We start from the raw sequence: 12425 nt of genomic DNA on the forward strand, positions 1-12425 counted from the left end.
GAAACATCAATGAGAGGGAACATCGATTGGCCGCCTCCTGCATGCCTCCGACTGAGGATCTGGCTCACAACCTGGGCATGTGCCCTGACCAGGAATTGAACTGGTGATCTCTTGGTGCATGGGTCGATGCTCAACCACTGAGCCACACCGGCCGGGCTAGGCAGCATGTTTATTAACTAATCTAATATAATTAACACATGGAAGAAGAAATCTCTTGGGTTTAAAAATAGCTTTATTTAGCATACCAAAAACATAGAAACAGAAGAAAAACCTTATCTAGCATAAACATAAAAATAGTTAAATACCATAATTTAATGTAAACCAAGTGTTTAAAAAATGTGAAATATAATAAAATACATGCTATTTACACAGCCAAGTTAAAGCAACCTCCACAGTTGTCAGATCAGATCATCAATCTTGGAGTCATAATTAACAATGAATCAAACACAGCATCACTATTTCTATTGTTCAATAGGAAACAAGAAATTTAATTTATTTTAAACATTCATTGTGACATTTAAAGTAGAGAGGAAGATAGTACCCCTTCTAGGATTCCAGATACAACTACTGCATGTGGAGGTTTGGGACCCATTCCACTGGAAGACCTACCATAAAGCCCATTCTTTCACTTAAATGCAAACTGGTTGATTAGTTTAGTTACTGCTTAAGAAAGGTACTAAATATATCTGCAAAAATAAACCTTTATTAAAAATGATCAAAGGGGAGTGTAATATCAACCATGTAAGAAAGGCAAAAGCATAAAAATATATATTATTCCAGACAAGCCCCTTTAATTATAACAAATGTTAAGAAACTCAGTTTATAAAACCAGACGGGGTAGCAAAAGGGTTCTAAAAAATGTAAAGCCCAAAGCAAAACCAAACCAAACAAACAAACCTAAGAGAATGCTTCTTGAAGAAAGTGGTATTTTGTTCATCCTGTCATCATGATGCCAATGCTGCCAGGAGACCTGGGGCTGATGCCAGTTACCACTATGGAGTAGAATGCTTTCTTTGACCAACAGTCTAAAAAGCTGTGGTCATTGATTAGTTTAAGCAATTGGCATTTGTTTCAAGGACCAACATTCAGTCATATACTGCAATTCAGGTATCACTAAGAGGCAGCATTAAATCCAATATCAGGAGTTTGAAATGTAAAATAAAGTTGCAAGAATATATACTTAGTAATAGAACATTCTGCTCCTTCGTCTAATCTTGTAATGCTGAAACTTTTGGTGTCCAGACCTCCTTATACTCTTAAAATTTACTGGGGATCTGGATGACAAAGAGCTTTTGTTCATAAAGTTGACATCTATCCATATTTTCCATATTAGAAAATGAAACTAAAAATTTAAAAAGTACTTATTAATTTAAAAATTAAAAAGTCCATTACATGTTAACATGATAGCTATATTTTCTAAAACAGAAAAATGATTTGTGGGAAGATGACATTATTTTACATTTTCAACTGTTAGAGTTAGAATGAAAAGACAAATAATGTCTTTGTATTATTATGGAAATAGTTTTGATCTCACAGATCACCTGAAAACATCTCAAGGACCCCCAGAACTTCATGGGCCACACTTTTGAAAACTGCTGGTTTAACCTAAAACCTGATATTGACTTAAAACATCTACACAAAAGGAGCCTTAATTTTCATTTTAAAATAAACCAAAATATCCACACAAGTCACTTTACCAAACACTTAAACTTTCAGCTTTAAGTAGAAGCCAAAGATCACTATGTACTCATGGTCAAATTAAAAACAATACTGTCATTTCTGCTGACACTGGGATGAAGATTTATTCATTTTTAGCCCACGAAAGCTACAAAACCTATTAACTAAACACACATTTTGGTTCTCTAACATTTACTTAATCCTGTTAGTGCTGAGCTGTCTGTTACTTTAAATTGGCACAGCCTTGGTATAAACCAGAGAATGATAGAAGTTTAACCTTCACACTCACATTAGGAACATGTTAGCCATTTATGGAGCAACCTACTCTATTTCTCACTTGTTAAAACTTTGATAAATTTTAGGGAAACAAGAGGGAGAAAATTCTCCCTTAAGGACAATAAGAACAATGCTATGATCTTACACTTAGATAACTTCACATCTTACAAATTGATTTCATGCACACCATTCATTATATCTTTTGAAGCCATTGGAGAAGGGCAGGACAAATGATTTTACTGCTGTTTCAGAGTTAAGGAATTTGAGAGTCAGATATGGGTCTTTCCCAAGGTACCATAACAAGTATGTTGTTGAAAGGGATTAGAATTCATGTCATCTGACTCCTAGTTCAGGACTCTCCCCAGCACTCCCTCTTCCTTTGGTTCCAGGGCAAGACTGAGGCAGAGGTCAGTGGGGATGGAGGCAGCAGTGTATGACATCTGAAACCTGCATTCCATTGCCTCATCCAACATTTTACCCAGCACCAAGGAGGCTTGGGAGTGGCAGAGACATTTCTCTGAAAGATATAATGAATTTTCCACCAGTACGTACATTATGGATCTTCATACAAAAACAACTGTCTTACTTTTTTTTTCTGAGCCAGTTTATGTGGGTAGGTCATTCACAGCCTGTTCGCTCTGATCCAAGGGAAAAGTAAAAATCCTGCAGTTAAAAAAATTGTATGAGCCCAGCTGGTGTGGCAGCGTCAACCCATGCACAAAGAGATTGCTGGTTCGATTCCTGGTCAGGGCACATGCCCCAGTTGCGGGCTCAATCCCCAGTGGTGGATATACAAGAGGCAGCCAATCGATGTTACTCTCTCATCAATATTTCTCTCTCTCTCAAAAAAAATCAATAAAAAAACATTTAAAAAAATCAGATGAAAATACAAAATGAAATAACAATAATGAGATCTCTGTGAAGCTATTATAACTAATTTATTGTGCACCTGGCACAACAGACTTTTCAATCTTCCTCCACCAACTGGAGAGCAATATAAAAATCACAGTTCTTAATTTAATAGGAAATTGACTTGATCATCTTGAGGTAAAGACTCCAGTCTATACAAAAACGTTAAGAAAATAATTTTAAGAATTTTATTTTAACTAAATTCTTAGGTGCTTGAAGATTCTGTGGTGGCAGGAGAGGGAGTAGATGGTAGAGTGCAAGCCAATGAAACAGCGAGAAGAAAATAATTATTGTCACCAAAGAGCAAAGGAAAAATCTCTGTCCAGTCACTGTCACTAATACACATATCTACTTAAGAAATTATTCTGTTGGCAGGAAATCCTCTCCACCAAGATGTTAATACAAATAGCATGAGACATTCAAAGATATTATGCAAACACTGTTTAACTAGGGGGGGGGGCACAACAAAAAAACTCCCTCCTACAAGACTAGCCAAATGCCAGTAATGACCAATACTTTTCTTGCTATACACTACAAGCAAGTTATTGTTTACTGCACCTTCCATCTTTCTGAAATGTTCTGAAAATCAAGATCGACTACATGCATTTTTTTCCTTTTAAGGTAGTTGAAGAAAATGGTTAACAAATGCCAGTAAAAATTAGAAAGCGTACTAAGTTCATCTTATTTTCAAAACTGAGCAGCATATTGCTATCTATCATACAAATTGATGGTGTCTCCCTCACTCCCAATTTTGTTGAGTAATGTTCTCTTTACAGGTGATTTAGACAGAAGTTAATTGCTTTTTAAGACAGTTGCACATTTGTTGGGCTGATATATATATGCATATATGTATATATGCATGAATATACATACACAAGTATATATAACTCATCTCATCACATGAAGACTTCCACTGTTTTTCCCTCTTCACATATTTCCATTAGCTAAAATGAGCATGGATAATGATTTTATAGTAGGAAACAAAATTAATTGAAATCAAATCAGAAAATGTGAAGTGGTATGCTGTCAGAGTCCAATAAAATAAGTCAACACACATTTATGCAGTGGTAAAGTGCTAGAAAGTTCTTTCATTAGTATTCTGAAATTGATTATAGTAAAAAGAAGTTTGCAGTTTCATTTGATGGTGGTGACCACAGGCACCATAGCAATGGCACTGGCTGAGTTGGAGTTGATGATGTCCTCATACTCCGGGGGTGGGTCTAAATGAGGTTCTGTTTCACTCCTCTGAAGGTTCACCTGGCCAGTGGCTTCCTCATAGGTTGGTGGAGGATCGCAGTTGGACAGGCGAGTAGAGACAGAATCCGAGCGCCCAACTACATATTCTAGAAAGCCTGGCGACATCCCACTGCTATCAAACACTTCGTCTGGTGGGTGAGGCGGAGTGATAATATTAAGGTGCTGAGGGAAAGGGATGTGACCTTCGGTCACTGTCTGTCTGCGAGTTTTGTTTCTTAGGAAGCATCTCCAGATTAGGAAAATGACAAGGAGGATAATAAAGAGGCCAAAGATTAATGGAAAGGTAAGGTAAAATTGAAACCAGTCACTTCCTCTGTTCTTCTCTCCTTGTTGAGCTTTTGTATAGGTGTTCCAAATCTCTTTCTGAAAATAAAAGACAAAATAAATTGAAAATAAGTATGATCAAAATATATGAAATATCAAATGAACAAATGTCTGGGATCTATTAACATAATGAAAAAAATCCAAAACCAGATTTGTCGGTCTGAACGACCCATAGGCTACATTTTCCATGACAAGAAATCACAAATAAAATCATGGTGTTCACTCTAGATCCTTCCTAAAATAGAACACAAGTCTTTCAAAACTTGGAGTTATTTATATTTTCAGCTATGACATTTTTTCTGCTTATAGAATTTTAAAAAATCTTTCAGTTACAGTGGACATACAATATTTTATTAGTTTCAGTTGTATAACATAGTGATTAGACATTTATATAACTTACAAAGTGATCACCCCAATAAATCTGGTACCTATGTGACAACATACCTAGTTATTACAATATTATTGGCTATATTCTCTATGCTGTACATCCCCATAACTGTTTTGTACCTCTTATTCTCTTCACCTTTTTCACCCATCCTCCTCAAACCCCCTCCCATCAATCATCAATTTTTTCTCTATATAGGAGCTTGTTTCTGTCTTGTTTGTTCATTTATTTTGTTTTTTAGATTCCATATATAGTGAAATCCTGAGGTATTTGTCTTTCTCTATCTGACTTATTTCACTTTACATAATACCCTCTAGGTCCATCCATACTGTTTTAAATGGCAAGATTTATTTCTTTTTTATGGCCAATTAATATTCCATTGTATACCAACTATTCTTTATCTATTTGTCCATTGATGGACATTAGGTTGCTTCCCTATCTTGGCTATTGTAAGTAATGGTGCATATATCATTTTAAATTAGTGTTTTATATTTCTTTGGATAAATACTCAGAAGAGGATTTGCTAGACTATATGGTAGTTCTATACTGTTTTCCATAGTGGTTGTAATAATTAACAATCCCACCATCAGCATGTGAGGTCCCTCTTCTCTGCATTCTAAGACTTGTCGTTTTCTTGTCATTCTGATGACAGACATTCTAACAGGTGTGAGGTGATATTACATTGTGTTTTTCATTTGCATTCCCTAGTAACTGGTGATACTGACTTTTTCACTGCCTATTGGTCACGTGCATGTTTTCTTTGTAAAATGTCTATTCAGATCCTCTGCTTTTTTTTTTTTTTTTAATCCTTACTGGAGGATATATTTTCACTGATTTTAAAGAGATGGGGGGGGAGGGACATTAGAGTGAGAAAGAAACATCGACTGGTTGCCTCCCACATACAACTCAACCAGGGACTGAACCCACAACCTAAACATGTGCTCTGAATGGGAATCAAACCTACCACCTTTCAGTGTATGGGATGATGTTCCAACCAACTGAGCCACATTGGCCAGGACTCCTCTGCTCATTTTTCAATCAGGCTTTTTGTTGTTGAGATGCATGAGTTCTTTATATATTTTGGATATTAACCCTTTACTGGATGTATGATTTGCAAATTATCTTTTCCCATTTGCTAGATCGCCTTTGCATTTTATTGATGTTTCCTTTGCTGCGCATAAGCTGTTCAGTTTTATGTAGTGCCATTTATTTTTGCTTTTGTTTCCCTTGCCATAGGAGTCATATTCACAAAAATATTGCTGAGACCAATGTCAAGAAGCTTACTATGTTTTCTTCTAATATTTTATGGTTTTGGCTCTTCTGTTAAAGTCAACACCATGTATTGAAAAGACTTTCCTTTCTCCATTGTATGTTCTATTTGTGTTTGTTTTGTTTATTTATTTATTTTTTATTTATCTTTATTGTTGAATGTATTACAGATGTTCCTCATTTTTCCCCCATTGACCACCTCCTCCCCACTCCCGCACCCCTCCTGCCTTTTCCCACACTGTTGTCTGTGTCCATTGGTTACATATAAGTTTTTTGGTTTATTTCTTCCCACCCCCTAACCCTCTTCCCTTTGAGGTTTGTCAGTCTAGCAACCAATTTGCCGTCTTAATCCCTTCAACCTTTTTCACCCATTCCCCCAACCCCCTTCCCATCTGGCATCCAACAAAATGTTTTCTGTATCTATGAGAATGTTTCTGTTCTGCCTCTTCATTTTGTTTGTAGATTCAATTGTCGATAGATATGTATCCATTGCCATTTTGTTTGTTCATATATTTTATCTTTTTCTTCAAAAAGACCCTTTAACATTTCATATAATAATGGTTTGGTGGTGATGAACTCCTTTAGCTTTTTCTTGTCTGGGAAAGTATATGGCCATCGATTCTAAATGACAGCTTTGCAGGAGAGAGGAATTTTGGTTGTAGGTTCTTGCTTTTCATCACTCTGAATATTTCTTGCCACTCCCTTCTGGCCTGCAAAGATTCTTTTGAGAAATCAGCTGACAGTCTTATGGGAACTCCCTTGTAGGTAACTGCTTTTCTCTTGCTGCTTTTAAGATTCTCTCTTTGTCTTGAACCTTTTGCATTTTGATGATGATGTGTCTTGGTGTGGGCCTCTTGGGGCTCTTGTTTGGGACTCTCTGTGCTTCCTGGACTTGTATGTCTGTTTCCTTCACCAAGTTAGGGAAGTTTTCTACCATTATTGTTTCAATTCGGTTTTCGATTTCTTGTTCTCTCTCTTCTCCTTCTGGCACCCCCAAGATGCGAATGTTGGCACGCTTGAAGTTGTTCCAGAGGCTCCTTACACTATCCTCATTTTTTTTTGGATTCTTTTTATTTTTGCTGTTCTGATTGGGTGTTTTTTGCTTCCTTACATTCCAAATCGATGGTTTGCTTCTTGGATTTACGTACTCTACTATTGAATCTGTGTAAATTATTCTTTATTTCAGTTAATGCCTCCTTTAGTTCTGCCTGGTCTTTTTTTATGCTCTTGAGGCCCTCCCTAAGTTCACTGAGGTTCTCACTAAGTTCATTGAGCATCCTTATAAGCAGTATTTTGAACTCAGCATCTGTTAGGTTGCTTATCTCCATTTCGCTTAGTTTTGTTCCTGGCGTTTTGTTCTGTTCTTTCATTTGGGACCTGTTTCTTTGTCTCCTCATTTTGGCTGCCTCCCTGTGTTTGTTTCTGTGTATTACTTAACGAGTGGTATGGGGCTAGCTGAGACCAGATGCTGCTTGTTTGAAAGAATTTAGGAAAACCTGAAGCAGGATCCAAGACAGGCCAATCCTATGGTTAAGTAACTGGCAACAGCTTAGGTGGGCCTGAATGTTGGGTGGGGCGGGGCCTCAGGGAATCACCAGGGTGAGGCAACCAGTGTAAGCCAGGTTGCTGGAGTCCCAGATACGGTGGCTGTCTGCTGCCCTAGGGAAGGGCTCACCTAAGGAACAAAGGCCTCTGACAGCACGTTTGTCCCAGAGAAAGCCCACTCTCCAGCCCTTGCTCCAATGACAAACAGCTCAGTTCTTCCCTGTATGTTTCTGGTGCCCCTCGAGCTGCCTCCCCTCCAAGCTTAGAGGGAGTGAGTCCGATAAGTCCGTGTGCAGGCCCTTTAAGAGGAGCTGCCTGGGGCTCCAGCTGCCTCAGCCTCCCTGAGCCTCAGTTCCCACTGTGTTTTTCCAGCCAGAAGTTATGGGAACTTCTCTTCCTGGTACTGGAACCCTGAGCGGGGCACCTGGAGTGGGACGGGGACCCCTCAGTCCTCGAGGAGGACCTTCCCAGCCGAGGAATCCTCCTGATTTTTATCCACCACACATGGGTGTGGGACCAGCCTGTCTGCCTCCGCCCCTCCTACCAGCCTCAATATGGCTACTTCTTTAATTCCATAGTTGTAGGACTTCCATTCAGTTTGATTTCAGGCGGTTCTGAATGATGGTTGTTCTGTAGTTTAGTTGTAACTTTGATGTGGTTGTGGGAGGACGCAATACCGCATTTACCTACGCCGCCATCTTGACCGGAAGTTCAAATCTTGTCCATTGTATGTTCTTGACACCACTGTTGTGAATTAGTTGTCCATATAAGTGTGGGTTTATTTTTGGGCTTTCAATTCGCTTTCATTGATTGATCACTGTGTCTGTTTTTCTGCCAATACCATACTATTTTGGTTACTTAGCTTTGTAGTATAGTCTGAAATCAGGGAATGTGTATATACCTCTGGCTTTGTTCTATTTATTTAGCTTTGGCTATTCAAGGTCTTTTACAGTTCCATAATATTTTAGGATTTTTTGTTTGTTTTATTTCTGTGAAAAATGCCATAGGAATTTTAATAGGGATTGCACTGAATCTGTAGATTGCGTTACGTAATATGGACATTTTAACAATGTTAATTCTTCTTATCTATGAGTACTGATTATCTTTCCTTTTTTTTTTTTTTCTTTGCGCGTGTCTTCCTCAATTTCTTTCAACAATTACTTATAGTTTACGGTGTACAGGGCTTTCATCCCCTTGTTTAAATTTATTCCTAGGTATTTTATTCTTTTTGATGCATTTGTAAATGGGTTTGTTTTCATTTGTCTTTCTGTGTTTTTGCCTTAGTGTATAGAAACACAACAGATTTTTGTATACTGATATGGTTCCTAACAACTTCACTGTATTTGTTTATTATTTCTAATAGTTTGTTGGTGGAGTCATTAGGGTTTTCTATTAAGTAAAATCATGTCATCTGCATATAGTGACAGCTTTACTTCTTCCTTTCCAATTTGAATGCCTGACTACTCTATCAAGGACTTCCAATAGTATGTTGAATATTAGTGGTGAGAGTGGGCATCCTTGTTTTGTTCCTGATATCAGATGAAAAGCTTTGATTTTCACTGTTGAGTATGATGCTAGCTGCAGATTTGTCACACATGACATTTATTTTGTTTAGGTACTTTCCTTTACACCCATTTATTAACTTCTTTTTTTATCATAAATTGATGTTGAATTGTTCAGATGATTTTACTACATCTACTGAGATAATTGTATGATTTTTTATATTTTATTTTGTTGACTGATTAGATGTTAAATCATCCTTGCATCCCTGTACTAAATTCCACAAGATCAAGATATATGATCCTTTTAATGTATTGCTGTATTAGGATTGCTAATATTTTGTTGAGAATTTTTACATATGTGTTCATCAGGGATATTGGCCAGGATGTTCCTTTCTCTGTATGTTTTGTCCTTGTCTGGTTTTAGTGTCAGGGTATGTTGTCCTCCTGAAATGAATTAGGAAGCATTCCTTCCTCTTCAGATTTTTAGAAGAGTTTGAGAAGGATAGGCATTAAATGTTCTTTGAATGCCTGGTAGAATTCACCATTGAAGCCATGTGGTCCTGGACTGTTATTTTTTTTATTTTTTTATTTTTTTGAGTTATTGATTACTGTTGCAACTTAGGGAGGTTGCAGGATTCTAAAAACATATCCATTTCCTCTAGATTTATAATTTGTTGGTGTATATATTTGTTCCTTTGCATTTCTGTGGTATCTATTGTAACTTCTCTTTTGTTTCTAATTTTAGTTATTTGAGCCTTCTCTCTCTTTAAATATTTTTTTTCTTTATTGATTTTTAGAGAGAAGAATGGAGAGGGAGAGATACAAACATCGATGAGAGAGAACATTGACTGGTCACCTCCTGCATGCCCCCTGACTGGGGATTTAGCCCACAACCTCGGCATGTGCCCTGACCAGGAATCGAACCGGTGACCTCTTGGTGCATGGCTCAGTGCTCAACCACTGAACCACACTGGCCGGGCAAGCCTTCTCTCTTTTATTCTTTAGTGATTCTAGGTAAAAGTTGATCAACTTTATCTTTTCAGAATACCACCTTAGTTTCATTGATGTTTTTTATTGTGTTCTTTGTGTCTATTTCATTTATTCCATTCTGATTTTTATTTCTTTCCTTCTACTGACTTTGAGCTTTGTTTGTTCTTTTTTTCTAGTTTCTTAAGGTGTAAGGTTAGATGGTTTAAAATTTTCTTTTTCTTTTTTATTTTTTTTTGTAGACTTTTTATTGCTGTAAATTTCCCTCTTGGTACTGCTTTTTCTGCATCTCATACATTTTGGTATTTTGTTATTTCATTTTCATTTGTCTCCATGTAGTCTTAAATTTCTTCTTTGATTTGTTGTTGACCCAATAAGTTGTTAGTAGCATGTTCTTTAATCTCCACATATTTTGATTTTTCCAGGTTTCTTCTCATAGTTGATTTCTAACTTTATAGCATTATGGTCAGAACATATGTTTGATATGATTTTATTCTTATTAAATTGGTTGAGACTTGTTTTGTGTCCTAACATCTAGTCTATCCTTGAGAATGTTCTGTGTGCATTTGAGCAGAATGTGTATTCTGTTGCTTTTGGAGGAAATGTTCTGTATATTGATTAGATACCTCTGTTCTAATTGCCACTTAAAGCTACTGTTTCCTTGGTGACTTTCTGTGCAGATGATCTATCCACTGATGTAATGTAAGTGGGGTGTTCAAGTCCCCCTACTATTATTGTGTTGCTATGAATTTCTCCCTTTAGGTACATTAATGGTTGCTTTATGTATTCTGGTGCTCCTATGTTGGTTATATACATAATGATACATATAAAGTGTCATTGATGGATTTTCCCCTTTGTCATTATATAATGTCCATCTCTAGCTCATTACCCTTTCTGGCTGAAGTTTATTTTGTCTGTTGGCTACCATTTGCTTGGAGTATCATCTTCCATCCCTTTTCTTTGAGCCTATGCTTGACTTTAGAGCTCAGATGAGTCTCCTGAGGCAGCTTATATTTGGATCTTATTTTTAATCCATCCAGGCACTCTGTGACTTTCGACTGGTCAATTCATTCCACTTGAACTGAGGGTAATTATTAATACATGAGGACTTACTAGTGCTATTTTCTCCTTTGTTTTATTTGCTCTTTATCTTCATTGTTTATTTTCTTTTGTATTTATGTCTGCCATTTTGGTGATTTTCTGTAATTTTTTTTTTTTCTGTTTCCTTTTTTATTTTTAGCTGTGCTCTGGATCTTTGTTTTCTGGTGTTTTGTATAAAATGTGCCCTAGATAAAACAGTCCTTTTTCTACTGATAGCATTTTATCTTCATATGCCTATACAGCTTATGCCCTTTTCTTCCGCCCCTTTTATGATTTTTGTTATCACAAAGTGTCCATATTTTCTGTTGTGAATTTGTTAACAAATTGAAGTATTTATAGTTCTTTTTAATTAGTTTTTCTCTTTAACTTTTATGTTAAACTTTAGTGACTAACATCATATTCTGAAGTAGCTTTGCAATTCTCTGATTCTTTCTATTATATCACTCAAAGTTTTGTATACATTGCTTTTTCATTTCAGGTGCAAGAAGTATTTTCAACATTTCTTGTAAGGCAGGTCTAATAGTGAACTCCCTCAGCTTTTGTTTGTCTTAGAAAGCCTTTATTTTTCCTTCATATCCGAAAGATAACTTTGCTGGATATTCTTAGCTGGTGGTTTTAATCTTTCAATGGTTTGAATATGTCATTCCTTTTTCTCCTGGCCTGCAGAGTTTCTGCTGAGAAATCTGCTGATGACCTAATGGGGGCACCTTTGCAGGTTACAGAATTTTTTCCCTGGGTCCTTTTAAAATTCTTTATCATTGACTTTTGACAGTTTAACATAATGTGTCTTGGAGAAGGTCTTTCTGCATTGAGTGATTAGGTGTTCTGTTAGCTATTATTTCTTTAAATAAACTCTCTGTCCTCTTCACCCTCCTCTTCCTTCGGGGATACCCATTATCCTTATGTTTGTTTTCCTAATGGAGTTGGATAGTTCTCTCATAGTTTCTGCATATTATTTGTTTTTTATATTTTTTTTTCCTTTATTGATTTTAGAGAGAGAGGAAGTGAGAGGGAGAGAGAGATGGAAACATCAATGAGATAGAACACTGATTGGCCGCCTCCTGCATGCCCCCCATTGGGGATCAGGCCCACAACCTGGGCATGTGTCCTGACTAGGAATCGAACCGGCAACCTCTTGGTGCATGGGTCGATGCTCAACCACTGAGCCACACTGGCTGGACAGTTTCTGCATA

The 12425-nt window shown here is 36.9% G+C and overlaps 1 protein-coding gene across 1 annotated transcript in view; it reads right to left on the bottom strand.

Moving 5' to 3' along the window:
* Nucleotides 1-2777: 2777 nt before the first annotated feature.
* The window catches only part of PRRG1 (proline rich and Gla domain 1), an 89761-nt gene continuing 80113 nt past the window's right edge, over nt 2778-12425 (bottom strand). Inside the window, 1 exon segment of the mRNA XM_036271306.1 lies at nt 2778-4482. Within this exon segment, the coding sequence (XP_036127199.1) occupies nt 3997-4482 (486 nt within the window). The 3' untranslated portion in view covers nt 2778-3996.

Source organism: Molossus molossus, unplaced genomic scaffold (genome assembly GCF_014108415.1).
Source record: "Molossus molossus isolate mMolMol1 unplaced genomic scaffold, mMolMol1.p scaffold_m16_p_2, whole genome shotgun sequence".
In the NCBI taxonomy this organism is placed as follows: Eukaryota; Metazoa; Chordata; class Mammalia; order Chiroptera; family Molossidae; genus Molossus; species Molossus molossus.